Here is an 18163-nt window from a genome sequence, read left to right as displayed (position 1 = left end):
CCTCCACTGAGCCCAATGTCACAAAAACTCAGCAACAGGAAGCCAAGACAGACCAAGTGCCTCTGAGAGTCATCTCCCATCTGGTGCTGGCGATGGAACCCAGGACCTATTCATGACCAACACAGCTCTACCACTGAGCTACACCTCAGCCCATCACCAGACTTCTACAAGGTTCACTTCATAGGACTTCAAGTGGACATTCCTGTCAATGTATCAGCCTGGCTTCCTGAGCCACATGTGGAGAACACATGTCTGAGTGAGCAACAGCTAGCTGATGTCTAAGGTCATGTAACACATACCACCAAAGGGCAAGTTGCTCTTCTGACTCCCACTGAGGACCGAAGATTTGTTCCTGACACTTGACCTCCCTGGAGCATGGATGATGGATGTCGATGATCTAAGGTCAGATACCAGGACAAAAAGGGTGGATGGCATCAGCCTCAAAACCCACTGCCTCAGCTGGCCATGCCTTGGCTACATACCCACTTCCAGAAGCTTTTCACCCAAGACCAAGAAGACCACTCAGTCAGGTGGGAGACATGTGCCTGGAAGCCTGAGTGCAGGGGGTGGGACAAACTCTCCAATACAGTTGCCCATGAGAGAACAACTTCAGCCAGTACCTGGGGTCAACTTACAGGCTATATAACCATGCTTTGTTACAGGCAGAATAGGGCTTAAGCAAGGGGAAGCCACATCTAGACATTCCTATATAAAAGGAGTTCCCTGATCCCACTCCCACCCTGGGGGAATCCAAAGATGAGGCCAACATTTTGAAAAATATAAAATTTTAATAAAGGCTACATCTCTTAATTACAATAATTATTGTACCAAGTAATTTTCTTTAAATGAACTCTTTATAATGCATAATTTACAGTCTAAGTAGAACAAAATGCCATGACAAAAGTCACTGAGTAACAAGACTTGTAATAAAAAGGCATAAAATATATTTATACATAAACCCCTTTCAAAAACCAAGGGAGAGCTTGAGCCCTGAATATAGGGCGGTGCACGGAGTGGGTCCCCGTGCCTGTACAGGTACTGTACCGATTTCCCAAGTCAAGCACTAGCCAGTTGGTTAACACTCTGCCCTACACTATACACAGGCCTATAGTACAGTAAGGATGGCAAACAGGACATACAGGTTAACTTAACACAAACCCGAGCGCCAAGGGGAAGGGAATGGAGGAGAGGTGCTGCTAAGTGCCCGTGTCCTCTCAGGGTTGGGTGGGTAAGGGTGGATTCCTGGTGGCCGTGGTCCAGAGACTGACTTAAAAAGAAAAGGAACTCTCCCTTTCTAAAATAAAATAAAAAAAATCACATGCTGGAACCACAAGGCCTCGAAGGTTAGCAGGCTCAGCCACGGGGCTTCCAGGACTCAGTAAGGGGAAGGTGCACCTCTGGCCCTGGGGTGAAGGCTCCCCGAACCTCCACTCTGGATGGCCCCCACCCAACATGACATTCCCAAAGTGGTGAAGATGCTGTCACAATCAACCCTCAAGACTTCTGTGACAGGCAAAGCAGCATGGCTGGGAGGGGTGGGGGGCTGGCACCAATTTCTGTAGGTGGGGCGCCATTTTTTTTTCTTTTTTCAAAAGAAGCCTGTCTTCACTTGGAGAGATGTCGTGCAGAGCAGAGGCCTCTGTTAACACAGAAATGGTTAATGCACTCCCAGCTTGGCTCCTCAGTGTAGACAGCGATCCAAACTTCTCTCCCACTTCCGTGTTTAAAGCAGCATAAACTGGGGGGTGGGGGGTGAGGGTGGGGGAATCGACTGTTCAATAAATATCAATAAGGACTCCTGTTTGGGCAAGCTATACACAGTTTTCTCTTAGTCTATGAATTTCAGATCCCTAGGAAGTCATATATTATGTATGGCAGTCTCTCAAACACAGTCAGCCTCCTCAATAGCCCAGAGTGGTCACGTTTTGAATAAATAGTTCAGGTTTTTCTGATCTCGGTACCCAGCTCACTGGCACTGAAGAGCAACCACCCGCCCTTCCTGAAGACCCAGGGGCTGGTTCCTCCCTAGACTTTGTCTTCTTAATTGGTTTCATTTTCCTTCGAAATACTTTGTGGCTGTCTCGTAGGTCTGAGACAGGTCTCTGAGCTTTCGGTCCATGGCGCACACGGAGGTGGAGGCTCAGTCGATCCGCTCCACTTTCCCCAGGATCCTGCCTTCATACATGGGGAGCACCGTCTCGTCGTCCCAGACCTCCTCGAACACTGCTCCACAGGCAAACTCATCACTCGCTTTTTTGAAGTAATACCTTAAAAGAAGACGGGAAAGCTTGTTGAGACGGCATCTTCTTGCCAACAGAGAACCAAGCTGGCCATCTGCACTGACTGCCTGGCGCATCTCAAACAGTGGTCCACACTGGATGAGGACAGGCCACCTTGCCAGATGGGCAGGGCAGATGCACTGTGGGGGTAGGAAGGCCGGGCTCTTTTCAGCTGCTAGCCAGGACAGCTGCCACCTATCTGCCTAACATGGACACTCCCCTTCCCTCTCTCTTTCTGAGGGAGGAGAATGGGAAGAGCATTTGCTGGAGCTTCATTTGTGATGGCAGGCAGGGCAAGGAGATCCTCCAAGGACTGGGGACTCAGCTCAGTCTAGAACAGTCCAGAGGCCACCTACCCGAGTGCCAACAGTCTCTCCCAGCCCCACGAGATAGGCCAGCCCTGGGCAGGGAACCCGTTGTAAAGTCCCTGGCCTTCCCCTCCTGCCTCAAAGGTTCCTCTTCTCCCTCTCCAACAGCCCTCCTTCTCGGAACTGTTTAATTGTACAGATGCCAATGACAGCCTCTCACGAGTCCCCATACTCTGTATACCATCCTGGGCCAGGCCTAGCCCAAGCCTTGCAGATGATCCTAAACACTGCCTTTTCCTTTGGGGACCCCCTCAGGGGGATTAAGCTTTCCCTGTGAACTGTCCCTTCTAGCCCATAAAGGCCACTCTCAGAGAGAAGAACCATGGAGCCACTAAGACATAAAATTCTGTCTCGTGTTTAGGGCTGAGGTACCATCCTCAGATAATTGTGTCACTCCGTTTTTAGAGCAGGTGAACTAAGTCCAAGGAAGCTGGGGGTCTATCTAGCCAGGGTGCTTGTGGCTGAGCTAGCTGCCTAGGGGCACAGCCATTTATGGGGTGCAGCACTGTACATGGGTCAAAATGCTTAGGGGAGGCTGAGGGGAGAGAAAACAGGGAGGGGGCAGGAGAGCAAGGGGGAACCCTTTTCCTAAATGAGAGGGCCCGAACACCAATACTGCTCGGCCCCCAGCTCTGACCTTCTGACATTTACCATGCTGGGCTTTCATGGCATCTCTGGGCAAACATACATTGACCTTTTCCATAATTGCAACCTCTTCCAGCAGGGAGAGAAGCCACATTCCTGAGTGACCCCCCCCCAACTTCAAACATGCTGCCTCGCCCTCGTTTTCACCGAGAACTGGGTTTTCCACTGTACCAGGCTTCATGTGGCAAACTCTGCCTTCTCCCGACATCTGGCACCAATGGTGTCTGGCATGTCTGGAGAGGCTGTTTGCTTTCTGAACTCCTGCCATGGTGAGATTACTCAACACAGCCCAGGTCCCAGCTCCACAACCCTGGCCTCACTGGGCTCTTTTTCATTAGAGTGGGGGATAGGGGTACAAACTGAAATGTTGGGGGTCAAGGCCCTGGTTTGGGGAGGAGGGCATGGTACTCTCTTGCCCCAACCCCCACCTCCAGGAGGACACCAAGCCCAACAACAGAGATAAGGCGGGTGGGTGGGAGGGACTTCCCACAGCCTGATCCAATCAGCAAAGAATTTGAAGGGGACCATTTGTGCAAGTCTTTGTGCATTAAAGGGGAGGCCAGAGCTTCAAAGCCAGGCTTATTAAATGTGCCTTAGGGGGAAAAAATCAGAGCCAGATGTGGCCGGAGTGGCTGAACGAGGCCCTTCCCTGTAGGCCTCTTCACAATGTGCTGTGACACTTTCGCTCCCCGAAGGTCACCCACACTTCTCAAAGTCCAGCAGAGTCAAAGCCAAGATCAAAATGAATCCCTGGAGGGGCACACTGTGTAATTAGCTTCACCTGTGTCTCTGTGGAGATTAAAGGCGGCAGCCGGGCCTATACCCCAGACCCTTTGATAACTTTCAGAATGGTCTCTTCTCGGGTCTGACTGGATGACCTGGGCTCAGCTACCCACCCACCACCCCAGTAAGCTGTTACCTTCGGGGTCTTGGTCCTTCTCCCTGCAAAAGGTCACTGTTAGCACCACCAAAGGAACTCTATGACAGAATGGCTGGTGCAGTCATGCAAGATCTAAGAGGGAAGGTGGGGCCACTCAGCATCCTGCAACAGGCTTGCTCACCCAGGGGCCAGGACCCAGGGCCCACCCAAGAGGCTGAGTATCCTTCAGGCTCTCCCCTCACATCTGGGCTCTGGAGGTACATGTGGGCTGCACCTCTACATATAGGGCCTCAGGATACTCAATTGGGGAGGGGACACTCCGCAGGTGCAAACCTCAAGAGTGGGGACCACTTTGAGTGCCTTGTCTGCCTCACTTTGTCCAGGCTTGGTGTTCCACACCTGGGACATAAATGGGCAGAACATACATTACACTCCCTCCAGAGGGAGGCCAGAAGGTCAAATTCCAAATGAACTGACATGGTCATTCCCTGCCTTTCCATAGGTAGCTAAGATGTTTGTGAGCTGGACTTCACCCTTAGCTCCTGGGTCTGCTCAAGGACCTGGCAAGGCCACTGTGCGCCTTGTTAAAGGTTCCCCCCACTCTACCAGGGAGGCAAAGGGGCCAGGTGGCAGGAAGAGGGCAGTGAAGCCCAGGGCCAAGTAGGAGACTAGCCATCTTATTCACCCTCTTGACTGTGATAGATAGGCCCGGCTCCTTCCTAATTAGACAAACACTGCTGCTACAGGTGGTCTGTCAAAGCCAGGGATGGTGCTCACCAAAGAGGAGGCTGGTGGCTCCTGAGCCCTGGTCTCTGCTTTTCTAAGCCTCCAACATGGCAGCCTCTGGGATGGTTCTGACCTCTCCCTATTAGTCCCCACCCCAAACAGATAAGTGGACCTCCAATTTCAGACAGAGCCTCCACCACATAGCAGAGCCCCGCTCTTCTGGTTAAACAAATGGCTATAACTTTTTGTTCTCAGTCTTGCTCACTTGGCTCGATCTACCCCTCTCAGCAGCTTCCCACTATGGCTGCTCTTGTTAGAGGTGAGGGGGGAAAGGCAACAGAAAGACCCTAGATACCCAGCAGCACTTCCCAAATCCACCCACGGCCTGAAAAGACCAAGGCGCTCTGGGGTGGGTCACTCTGAGTTCTGAGCAAACTCCAGACCTTACCTATAATTTCCCTTTTTGCTGAGCTGCTCCTTAAAGTGGCCCAGGGTCAAGCTCTGGGCCTTCAGCACCCTCCTGTATGGGATTTCTTCTCCGCAGAAAAAGTAAGTGACAACCAACTCACTGGCCTGGAGCGTGTGGACACTTGCCAGCTTCTTTGGCTCTTTGTGACTGAAAAGAAGACAGGATGTCACAAATTCAGCATCTCAAAGCAGATACACACTTATACCCGTACAGTATGGGGTCTACAAAGGATGGCTGACCCTCACATTATAAGGTAGTAACCTCTAAAGAGATCTGCACAGCATGAGGGGAGGGTGGTTGTCCTGATTGTAAATGGATACCACATCCCTCAAATGCCTTCAAACTGGGGCTCTCAGAGGCCTCCTTTTGGCTAGTACAAGAGGGTGCCCCCCAATGAAGACTAGAGAAGAGAGGGTATTGAGGAACTGCCTGCATGGGGCTCACGGTGACCAGGGAATACCAGGGAGGCAACCACAGGCCAGGGCTCCTGCATGGTCACTGTGAGCTCCAATGCCTGAGGAGGCCTGCCCATAACGCCCACAGAAACACATTCACAAGGGAATGGCCCACTGTCTCATATATGCCGGGCTGGCCCCAAACTTGCTGGACAGCCAAAGATGACCTTGAACTTCTGACCTTCTTCCTGCAGCTCCAGAGAGCTGGAGATTGTGGGGGTTTACTCATCCCACCTCCATTTCTGCAGTACTGAGGAGCCAGGCCAGGGCTCCTGCATGCTAGGCAAACACTCTACCAACTGAGTTACATCCCCGGCTCCGCTGTCATTTTAGCTGTCCCATTTAATTCTGTTTTTAGAGTGGCTTTTATAAAAGCCACTGTAGACAGCTGGTAGACTTGAGGTTTACCAATCAAAACAAGGAAAGGATTTAGGAAGGTAGCTTATTCAGAACCTCAAACATCAGTCACTGCTCAGGATGAAGATGCTAAGAAAATGTTATCTAGATCATTCTATAACTCATTGGTGTTCTGGAGAAAGGGTTCAAAGTCCCATCTCCACGCGCAAATTTTCAACAAGGATCATGTGGCCAGTTTGGGACAAGATTTTTTTTCTTGTTTTTTTTTGAGACAGGGTTTCTCTGAGTAGCTTTAGAGCCTGACCTGGAACTCTCTGTAGACCAGGCTGGCCTTGAACTCACAGAGATCCGCCTGTCTCTGCCTCCTGAGTGCTGGGATTAAAGGCTTGTGCCACTGCCACCCAGCTGGGGACAAGATTTTTATCTTCTCCAAGCAGAACATGCTCAGGGGTGACTCAAAGCTGTGTCCAAGCCCACTAACTTCCAGGCCCTACAAGATTCAATCCCCTCTACCCTCTGACAATGGTCCTGGAAACCCTGTGTTGTGATTTAGTGTTCTCATTAGGCAGATTTCCCATGATCTTCACTGATGGCAACACCTGCTTTTAGTGCTGCTCATCACGGAAGCATGGAAACAAAGATCACTTCAAATATGGAGTTCCACATACACATCGCTCCAGACAATGACGCACCCCACAATGTAAACCATCCCAAATACCCCAGCAATGCCGGAGAGGGGGATACTCACTCTGCTGGAGCCAGGCTTGGGTTAGAGAAGGTTGTGGCTCCTGCCTGACCAGTGGCCGAGTGGTTCCTGTCCCTCTGCTGACTGGTCACACAGCACCTGAGGACGTAGCGGAGTGAAGGATTTAGAGCAGTGGTTTTCAACCTTCTAATGCCAAGATGCTTAAACGCAGTTCCTCATGCTGTGATGACCCCCCACATAAAATTCCTTTTGTTGCTATTTCATAACTAATTTTGCTACCGTTGTGAATCATAATGGAAACATCTGTGTTCTCCAATGGTCTTAGGCGACCCCTGTGAAAGGGTCATTTGACTTCCCAATGGGGTCATGACCCACGGGTTGAGGACCACTGGCTTAGAGGATAGAGGCAAACTCCCATCCCCATGGCAATTGGGAAGCAGAAAAAAACCTTCTAAAGGCCTTCTAAAGAGATGTAGACCCAACCCAACCTCCCTCCCTCCCTGCAGACTCACAACCAAGGCCTTGTGTTCACAGACATTCTGGAACAGCCCACAACAGGGCTATCTTAGTGCCGCATAGGGCTCAAGACTCTTGATTCTCCCCTTGATTCTACTCATATGCTCATCTAGCCTGCCTCACCTGAAGTGAGGACACTAGTAAGGATTTACACAGAATCATCCCACTTGTAGGAATAAGTTGCCTCAAAGACCCTGCTTGAACAGAATCAAAGAGAATGACTTCCGGAGCCAGAGATGGCTCCTCCTGGGAGAGTCTTTGCCTCTCCATCTCCAACCCACCTCTCCTTCTGAATGCCTTCCCCACGTCTACTCACCGCTGCTTTGGGGGTTTTGACACCTCTGCCAGCCTGCGGCAGGCTTCCTTCAGCTGTGCCAAAGTGTTGGGTGGGGTGAGGGGAGGCATTGCAGGATCCTGGGTAAATGGGTGAGCCCGGGTCACTGAGCGGGGGTGTCCGTTGGCCCCCAACAGATGGTGCTGGCTGACTCGTTCGCCTGGGGATGTGCGGGCAGACTCCAATGGGTAGCTCTTTCTTATGCTTTGGGCACTGAACAGGACATGAGGAGAAGGAGAGAAACTGGGTTAGAAAAACTGGAAAATGTGACTTCAATAGAAACTTGTCTATTCTGAGAGAGAAGAAAATAACTCTACCATAACATGAGCAGGGGTCACTGCCAAAACATGACATTTTTGTGGTCTCCTCAGCCCAGTGTCTAATACTAAGACGGCAGTCTCGTTTGCTTTCCACGGGCTGCAGAAATAGCCATCCCCACACAGTCTCTGGGTGTGGTATTTACCTATGGGGCTTGGACTTGCTCTGCCACTCACTCTCCAGCATCCACTGCCAGACATCCTGCGAACGGTCTCCTTCCTCCCCTGGAAGCTGAGGGGCTCCGGATCCACTCGACACCCCTCCTTCCCTGGCCGGCAGTGCCAGACCCGGTTCTGTGCCTTTTGGATTTCGTTTGGGCAAGGTGCTGCCTTTGCTGCCACTGTAGGGAACCAAGAATACCCAATCCAGACATCCCATTAAAACTCCAAGACCCAAAACTCCAAGACCCCTGGAATATGGCAATCCCACAAGGGAGGACAGACCCGCCGTATCTGTGGCTGCCCATGCTGCAACCCATTCTCACGCCCCTCTAGGAAGCTAAACCCTTAGCCCGGATCTACTCCACACTTGTTCAGGACACGGGCTGGGAGAAAAGCCCTACCCTGGGGGTGCTAGTCACTTACCAAAACTGCTCCCCAGGCAGGGGCTCTGGAGCCTTGGGGTGGCTCTTGCATTTGGAGTAGCAATAATACTCGGGGCCCCCAGGACACAGGCAGCGCACTCTCTGCGTGGCTTCTGCCTCAATCTCCTCCTTGGTCTTGGGGACAGCATGGTGATGGATGTAGTGGTGGTGAACGTGCTTCGTCGTTGTCTGCTTGCTCAGGAAGCTCTTGCCTCCAAGGAGTGGGCAAGCAGCCACTGGGGACAGCTTGCCCCCGATCGGGAGGAGGGAGTGGTACTGCTGATGGTGCTGATGGTGGTGGTGGTGGTCAGGGGAGCGGGAACGTGGGCTGTAGCGGCCCACACCAGGCGACTGGCAACCAGGGGTCTTAAGGACCCTAGACAGGTGGTCGTCCAGGATAGTCTGCGGGTCCTCTTCATAGCTGCCCGAGGGTAGGAGGGCCAGGGGGTGCTGGACCGGCGCTCCATCCCGGGAGCTCAGTGCTTGCTCAGACCCTTCCTTTTCTTCATCCTGGAAACAAAGACCCCAGAGGGGAAGTGAACAAGGAAGCAACCCTTCTGCACCCTGGGTCCATGCACCCATGGGTTAGCACACACATGTACACATGCACACGTCTGCACACGGACATGCATGGGGTGGAGAGGATGCTGCGGCTGGCCCTACCTCCCGGATCTGCTGCAGCCGCTTCTCCAGGCTGTGGCGGCTCTCCAGCTCCAGTTTGAGCTTCTCCAGCCTGGAGATGAGCTCCGCGGCGAAGGCGGCGGGTTCCACAGGTGCCATCTCCTTGGGCAGACGGTGGGTTCTCTGAGGGCGTGGGAAGGAAGGAACCAGGCACCATTAGCAGGCCAAGCAGGCACTGGCTACACCAGCTTGGATGGAGCTCGTGGGGCCCACTGATGTGTGCTGAGTCCCCGCGTTTGGGTGGAAAGTGGATGGCGAGGCGGCCTGCACTGCTCAGGACTTTTATGCACGGGTTCTGTGGCCTCATGGAGAGCCATGGTCCCCACCAGCATTTGCCTTGGGCAGGAGCAGTTGGTCGCACTCCGAGAGGCCCTGCTTGTTCTCTCTGTAGTACAACCAGCCCATCAGTAGCTACTCTGAAGTAGAAAATCTTCAAAGACTGTTGTCAAACATCAAAAAGAGGCAGCCCTCTGAGATGGGGAGGGGAGAGAAACCAACTCAAGGAATAAAAAGTAGGGTCTAAACAGAAAGGGAGTTGGAAATTAAAAAAAATAAGATTGGAAAAGAGGCAGGGGGGAGGGAGGGGGGGAGAGAAGTCACCGGCCCCAGATCAGAGAAGAAGTGGTAATTTATTTCCTGGCCGCACACTGCGCACCTTTGAGGTAGTGTTGTCTCAACACTGTCTTCCATCTCCCTCGTTTTTCTCCTCCCCTCCTCCTCCTCTCTTTGTACAGAAAATGAAGAAAGCTGCTGCGGGCTAGTAGCAGAACACTGCTGAGCTTGGCTGCCTGAAGCTGATCTATCAAGGGAAAACGGAACATCTCCAAACCCAGGACGGAATATAAAAAGAGGCATCGAGAAAGCCTGCCAAGAGCAGCAAACGGCGAGAACCCCCGCCGCCTGGCTTTCTGTCCTTTCTCTGTCATCTCGCTCCCCCACTCTGCCCTCCCCACCTCTCCACTTGTCCCACCTCCTTCCTCTTCCTCCTCCTCCTCTTTCTTACTTTGCCTTTTTTCTTTTGGGGTGGGGAGAGCAGAAAGCCAACTTGCTCTTCCTAGCTGGAGAGCTAGCCTCCCCACAGTAACCACTTAGCTGCAGAACCGTGAGCAGGGGAAGGAAAGGCCCCTGCCTGGATGGCTGTTCTTACAGAGGTTGCCTCCATGAACCTGCGCCCCAAAGTCGATCTGCACACCCCAGGACAAAACTCAGATGATTTACAGGTTTGGGGAATAGAATTCTGGTGGACACATTCTCACCCCAACTCCCACTCAAGCATCTTTGTCATCTATATTGTATGGGGGGGGGGGCATCACAGGAGTCACTCCCCAAAGCAATCTTAATCTATTCATTGCAAGACAAGGTGACTGTGTAACCTGTGCCAGGAGTTTCTGGGAGAGCTACAAACATGTAACCCTACTCAGGTGACCTGGGATTAGCAGTCCCAGGTGTTAATTTTCTGAATATAATACAACCAAATGAACAAGCTGGATTCTCCGAAGCTGCTACGAAAGACAACTGAACAGATGCCTGCTCTAACTAGATGCTCTGCTTTCTCCCTGGACCCTATATAGCAGGCTACTATAGAAAGAGCATGGCCTGGAGACAGGCTTGAGCCCAGTGAACTGCGTGCTGGCTACCTTCAGGGATGTGTACGAGGGAAGGTCCCAGAGAAACCTGCTACCCTCCCTCAGTCAAGGGAGAAGTTTCCCCAGCAAGTCTCACTTCCAGATACCCCAGCCATCAGCATTCATCAGACACAGACTCATGAGAGCCTAGCTTTGGAACATGAAGAAAATGAAGACTGTACTGTTGCCTTCTGAGGGGCACAACACACAGAGGTTCTCTTAGCCTCATCCACTTGGTATTTAGTGAGCAGCCATCTATGGCAAGAATAGTATCAGATCCACACACATAACAGATAAAACTGGGGCTGCAGAGAGGGGTCAGAGGTTAAGAGCCCTGGTTGCTCTTTCAGAGGACCCTGGCTCAATTCCCAGCATCCACATGACAGCTCACAACCATCCACAACTCCAGTTCCAGAGGATCTGATGCCCTCTTCTGACCTCTGTGAGTACTGCATTCACATGGTACACGAACAGGCAAGCAAACACCCATGCACATACACCATACATACAAACTAACTGATTCTCTTGAGGCTCCCTGCCTTCGGGGGACTTGCAGTGTAACAGGAATGCAGTGATTCTATCACTTCATCATCTAGTGACACTTGGTTTCTTTGCACAGACAACTTTCCATTCTTCAATTCAGAAAATACAAAGTGTCACTCTGTTGACACCACACCCCCCAAAGAATCACTTCTCCAGTCCGGCAATTCCTTTCTCTCCCTTTACTCTCCTGCAGGTCTCGGGTGCACTTGTCTCCACCTCCCAGCTCTTTCCATGGCTCAGGACCTTAGGAAACACCACCATCTATCTATGCCGTCCATACTCACCGGAAAATGAGGTAGAGACACTTGGCCATTGGCCTTCACACTGCGGTGCATCTCTCTCTGGAGCTGTTTCTTACTCCCCATGCGATAAGGAGGGATTCCATCTCTAAGGGAAAAGACAAAATCCGCGCTCACCAAAGTGATCTCAGCACGTGACATCACTCCCATATTCATTGGGAAATTCTGCCAACAGGATCAGCCATGGGCTGCCATGAGAACGAGCCACACATCTTCAGTGCAACCGCATCCCCAGGAAGAAGGACCCATCCAAGGCCAAACTTCAGATCCTGCCTGTTGTTACCTGTGGCAACTCTCAGCCACGGGAACATCAGCTTGAGGGGAGCTTGTGTGTCCCCAAGTATGAGAGTCTTGGACTCCTTTGGTCCTCTGGCAGCAGGGTCATGCTAGGAAGCAAACCCAAGGGCTCAGCCACCTCTTTCTGAAATGCACCTAGGTTCCAACAGTCAGTCATGTCCAGCTTTCTTCTCTCTGTCACTGCTTTTATATAAAGTACCTTGTCGTGACCTCCTCCAGGCAACAGTGACTCAAAGACATAGAAGGGATGAGCCCGTAAGAGCAAAGTGCTCCTGGGCATCACTATGAACTCACTCATCTACAACGTGCCAGACCTTACCTGGGTACCTTCCCTCCATGCAAGAGCTCAATGGACAGAAAGTTCCACTCCTCTTAGGAAGTTGATAACCAAATAGAGTGTCTCAGGGAGTGTGCAAAATTAAGGCAAAACAAATGTTCAAAAGTGGTAAGTGGGCTGGAGAGATGGCTCAGAGGTTAAGCGCACTGACTGATTGCTCTTCCAGAGGTCCTGAGGTCAATTCCCAGCAACCACATGGTGGCTCACAACCATCTGTTATGTGATCTGGTGCCATCTTCTGGTGTGCAGATATACATGGAAGCAATTAATAAATAAAAAAAAATCTAAAAAAAGTGGTAAGCACTGACAGGTGGTGGCATATCCCAGCACTTGGAGGCAGAGGCAGGCAGATCTCTGGGAGCTCGAGGCCAGCCTGGAGTTCCAGGACAGCAAAGAGATACCTTGTCTCAAAAAACAAAAACAATGTGGCAAGCACTGTGACAAGCAAGAAGGGAGAAGGACCAATGGGGATGGAGGGAGGAGTTGCAATTTACAACTGGGGTGTGGCCAATGAGGTCTGGTGAGTTTTCCAGGCCTCTATCTTTCAATCTATTAAAGAAAAAAAAAGGGGGGGGGGCAGGTATGGAGGCACCAGCCTTTAATCCCAGGCAGACAGATCTCTGTGAGTTCCAGGTCAACTCTTCAGTGAGACCCTGCCAAGGTATGACTTCTGTACATGTCCCTTTCAGATACCTCAGGGGTCACATGCTTCACCGATGAGTTGCACTCCCAGGCTGTGACACTGAAATTAGGTGTCTGACTGTTTCTTTATCTCCAGTGTTTAGTTCAAATCTCAGGGAACACACAAACTTTCATCTCATCAAAGTTGTGAGTCAGTGTCTAAAGAAGTCTGTGGAAATGACCACACTCCCCTCCTGACAAGCTCTTCCTCTGGGGTCTTAATGGTGAGAGGTGGTTAGCCATACACCCCTACCTTGCAACAAGTTGCACCAGGCTTCAAGAGTCCTAGGACAGCCAGCCCTTGAGATGACTTAGTAGGTATACGACCTGGTGAGCTGAGTTTGATCCCAGAACTCACACAAAGCTAAGGAGAAGGCTGTGCTCTGACTGCTAGGCATTGCTGAGGCACAGAGCAGTCCAGTCCTAGGAGAGTCTCCCCATACACCCCTTTTCAAGACCCCCTGTGTCTCCACAAGCTGGCCTGATTCATCCTTTTCTCTCAGACAGAAATCAATGGCAAAGCTTTTGTAACTTGTATGCTCTCTCCACCCAAGGTAGGGGGGCGAAGAGGGGTAAGGAAATGGGGGTGGAGGGAGGCAGGGGGACAGCCAGAGCAATGGGCAAGAGGAATAAATGATTTCCTAGGTACCTCTCACAATATCCAGGGCAGGTGAAGGATACAACCATAGGAAAGGCAACATGTGCCCAGAGCCAAAGGCAGAATTTTAGCTTGGAGAAGTCCAAGAGGCTTAGAGGCCCCTTTCTGGAAATATGGCTTTAATTCCCCCCAGCCGGGAGGGAATCGTCTTCCAAAACAGCCCTCATTCCAAAAGGGGGCCTCTCCTTCCCTCTACTCCGGCTGCAGAAGTTTATGACCAGTATCCTGGCTGCTCATAACCAGAGTTTGGTCCCTCTATAGTCTCCTTTAATTATACACGTTTTAGCTAACGAGCCTGCTGCCGGGCCCAGCTGTTTCTGGGGCACATGGATTTTGAAGTGTAGACTCCACTTAGCTGCCATTTAAGCCGAGCCAATTAGCTTAGCCCTTTGACTCCACTGGGCCTGACCTAACCTGAATGTCACTTTTTCCGGTGGCTTTGAAATAGCAGGCGTAAGCGCGCACGTGCCCACATTTGGCAGCCACTCTGAAGCCGCCTCCGATCACAGCCAACATCAAAAGCTTGGTTTGTAAGATAAGGTAATATTTGAAGTTCACTCAGAGGCACTCCCCAGTGTCCAGACCAGCCCCCCTCCCACCGTGTGTAAGATATAAGGAAATAAAAATAAGTAAAATGACTCCCACCACCCACTCTGTGGGATGGAGAAAGGTCATCTTGTGTTGATGTGGAGACAGAGAGCAGAAGCAAGCTACAGTCAAACGCAGCTAATCCTGGTGACAGGAACAGCTCCTACAAAAGGAAAAGACAGAGAACCCTGGTACCCTTACCCGAGGGTCCTTGAGCAAGCACCAGCTGCTCCCAGGCTCTGCCTTCCTAAACTTGCTACCCTGAACCCTTTTTGCTCGGATCTTAGCCCCATGCCCCTCTTGTTCCCAACCCTCCAGGATTTGAGTTTAGGATTTTGCTGCAAGTCTGGCAGTTAACTTTCAAAGGAGGGCAGAAAAATTAGAGCCATTTCTTCCAAGAATGCAGGTCTCAGAATAACAAGCTCATAAAACGACTTTCTCGGGGTCTGAAAATGGAGACTCAAATACCTCAGCCATCTTTAGGAGGGATTTTTCCTCAGTAGCAAAACAGAAGTTGGCACTATCACTGGGCTCTGGGAGGAGGTCTATGTGACCTGTCTGCCCCCCACACCCAGGCCACTACATTCGGGTCCCAGGAAGAACCAGGCCTGGCCCAGCCCTGCCCATCTTCTGCCTAGGCTTCTTGCAAAGGCCCAGGGGACTTAATTGGTTCTGTCGCAAATGAGATGATTGCTTCCCTGGGCTTGTGTCTAATGAACTCCAACCTTCTAGAGTCTATGAAAGCTGCCTATGACACCCCCCCCAGCTCCCTCCTCATCCCTGTCCCCTCCCAGCTCCCAGCAGGGCAGCCGGCCCTGTTCCCCAGTGTCCCAGCCCCTCAGCCCCCAGCAGCAGCCCACGCAGGCTATTGTGAGGAGGAGAAGCAGCCAGGGTTCTTTTCATGCTTTATGGGACGCTCCTATTCACTTGTTCAAGCACATTTCAAAGGGGCCTGCTACCCTCTTATCCCCTCTAAGCTCCCCTAGATGAACAATGGGCTGAAAGGGATTCAGCTTCTCTTTTCATCCCCCCCCCAACACACACACACACACACACACACACACACACACACACACTTTATTTCTCACATGGTGCTCTCATCTGCATGAGGCCCACAATTGGCAGAGCTCTGAAGAGGGGGTCTAATCCCAGCCCTGGGAATCCCGGGTGACCGCCCAACACAGGGTAGATCACACACACTCAGGGCTAGCTGGCCAGAAAGTACCTCACACTGCCCGGAGCTTTTAGTTCAAGCCAAAAGCTCCTCTTTTCAAGCAGGAGACTAGGAATCACCCCCCACCCAGGGGAATACCCTATGCCTGGCAGCTGATGGTAGGTGGACATCCACAGGAGTCTCTAAGCATGAGCAAGTGGGCTCTTGTTCCTGGAGACCCTTCTATCCCCCACCAAAGATAATCCCCAAGAGCCCTTGGGAGAACCTGATGCCAGCAGCCCTCTTAGTCTAACCATGCTTGTGGGTACATCTGAGGAGGAATCCAGTGGATTGCCCACTGACTGGGAGGCTCTCAGCTAACACCCTGAACTTCCAAACTGTAAGTCTCACAGGTACCTTTTCTCAGGAACCTGCAAAAAACAACAACAACAACAACAACAAAAAAAACTGCCAAGGGATGAGTTGTTGACCCATTCTTAAAAGTAGCCCTTATTGGCTCCCATGCTACTGAGGGTCTTCCTGGACCCCATATTTAAGTCCACGAGTTCTTTAAGTGTGAGTCACTTTTAGATGAAACTGAGGGCTGGGAATCGATCGATCACAGCCTAGCATGCAGGAAGTCCTGGATGTGGATTCCAGTACATCAGGTGTGATGACACCTAACTATGAGCCAGCACTCAGGAGATGGAGGCAGGTGGTCCAGATACATGGGCATTTCTGGCTACAGAATGAATTCAAGACCAGCCTGGGCTATATGTGAGGACCAGCCTGGGCTATGTGAGACCTTTTTGTTCTAGGAAGAGATTAAAAGGGGACTAAATGAGGATGATTCAGGAAAAAGCTATGATCAGTAGTAAACAAAAAGGAGAACCCGAAGAAGCTCAGAGACCTCTAGGACAACTGGTTCCATTAACATCCCATGGTGAACACAGAAGATGCGGGAGGGCAGGCGCCATGTCTGGCCTGGGTCTGAGTTCTGCCTCTGCCATGAATGGCTAGGGACACATGAGGCTACTTCTGATTTGTTAAGGCAGTCCCCAGGCATTGCCTACCTTGCTGATTGGGTCCTGTGAGGACAAATAGAAACAAGCATGGGACCACACCCAAGTTATCTCATCATGAACCCAGAATAACACCTCAGTGATGGGGACTGAAACTCAGCCAAGTGCCAGGAAGCAAGCCAAAAATAGTCTCTAAGAAATCTAAACAGAAGCCTCACAGAAGTCTTCCGTAAAGGGCACCGGACTTCGGAGATCCAGTCAATGCCTTCATTCAGATCCAGCTTGCTCTTATTTCACACACAGCAATGAGGCTCCTACACAATCTATAATTACTGCGTCCAGAAGGAGTAAAGCTTCTGAGATACCAAGCCCAGGCATGAGAGTAAAACAGGACAGCAGGTACAGAGAGAGAAACACAACCAACTATATGACGGGGGTGGAAGACAGGAGGACAGAAGTTCTACACAACCTCACAGCCTGAGGCCTGCAACACACCATAAAAACTCACCTTGGTGTTAAGTTTTGGGACTACTGAGAAACAAACTAGGGCCAAATATGGTAGCATATGCCTCTAATCTCAGCACTTTGGAGGCAGAGGGCCAGACTGGTCTACATAGTGAGTCTGGGACAGCCTGGTCTACATAGTGAGTCTGGGACAGCCTGGTCTACATAGTGAGTTCCAGACCAGCCAGGCCTACATAGTGAGCTCCAGTTTCAACAAAACAAAACACTAGGTCCTATAAAAGAATAATGTGAGTTTTGGGGAGTTCTTTGGGGGTGGCACTAGGCACACATGCAGTATACATATATACATCCATACAAAACACTCATACACATAAAATAAATAAGAAAGACAGATCCCTTCCCACCCGGTATGCTCAGCCAATTATGAAAACGGGGAATCAGTTCTCTGAAACCTTTCACTCCTGATAGATAAACGGTATACACCCTACCCTCCCTAATGTAAAATGATGTTGATTTTTTTTTCTGTGGAGTTTTTTGGTGTGGTATTGTTTTTTGAGACAGGGTTTCTCTGTGTAGCCCTAGCTGTCCTGGAACTCACTCTGTAGACCAAGCTGGCCTCGAACTCACAGAGATCTGCCTGCCTCTGCCTCCTGAGGAATTAATCCTGCTGGGATTAAACGCATGGCCACCACACCCGGCTATGATGTTCTTTCTTTAAAATTCAACTTTTTCCCTGGTGAATGTCACTTTGCTAACAGGGGAAACTGAGGTAAGACAATAAAAGCTGTCAGGGGAAAAAAAAAATGGCGGTAGAGCCCCAAACTGACCTCACCCACTTTCCTTCCAAAGGGTTCTGTGTGGCCAGCCAGGCTACAGGACATCGGCCAACAGAAGCCAGTTTCAAACACGTGAAGAATAGACAGTCCGGTTTTAAGAAGCTAAAAGGAACAAAGTTTAAGCAAGTGTCCCAGAACTTAACACCACAAGTTTAATGGGTTGTCTTTCAAGATCACTCCCTCCCTCAGCAGGAGAAATCCTGACACTAAAATGCTTGCTGGAAGAAAGGCTTCAAATGCCTTCCTGAAACAGATCCTCATATGGGTGCTGGGTGAGAAAACACTTTGGGGATTTTCACCCAGACCTGAATTCTACCCCAACTTTCCTGACCCCAAAGACTG

The 18163-nt window shown here is 50.9% G+C and overlaps 1 protein-coding gene across 2 annotated transcripts in view; it reads right to left on the bottom strand.

Annotated features, from left to right (window-relative positions):
* Nucleotides 1–773: 773 nt before the first annotated feature.
* Axin2 (axin 2) overlaps nt 774–18163 on the bottom strand; it is a 29349-nt gene continuing 11959 nt past the window's right edge. For both annotated transcript variants that reach the window (XM_027425832.2, XM_027425831.2), the window contains exons 4-11: nt 11770–11872; nt 9300–9440; nt 8638–9146; nt 8199–8393; nt 7718–7948; nt 6928–7023; nt 5347–5514; nt 774–2267 (exon numbers count right to left, since the gene is read on the bottom strand). In XM_027425832.2, coding sequence (XP_027281633.1) covers nt 2141–2267; nt 5347–5514; nt 6928–7023; nt 7718–7948; nt 8199–8393; nt 8638–9146; nt 9300–9440; nt 11770–11872 — 1570 coding nt within the window. In that variant the 3' untranslated portion in view covers nt 774–2140. The remainder of the gene's footprint in view (nt 2268–5346; nt 5515–6927; nt 7024–7717; nt 7949–8198; nt 8394–8637; nt 9147–9299; nt 9441–11769; nt 11873–18163) is intronic.

The sequence above is a fragment of the Cricetulus griseus genome, chromosome 7 (assembly GCF_003668045.3).
Source record: "Cricetulus griseus strain 17A/GY chromosome 7, alternate assembly CriGri-PICRH-1.0, whole genome shotgun sequence".
Classification (NCBI taxonomy): domain Eukaryota; kingdom Metazoa; phylum Chordata; class Mammalia; order Rodentia; family Cricetidae; genus Cricetulus; species Cricetulus griseus.
This window is presented reverse-complemented; position numbering and strand designations above follow the sequence as displayed.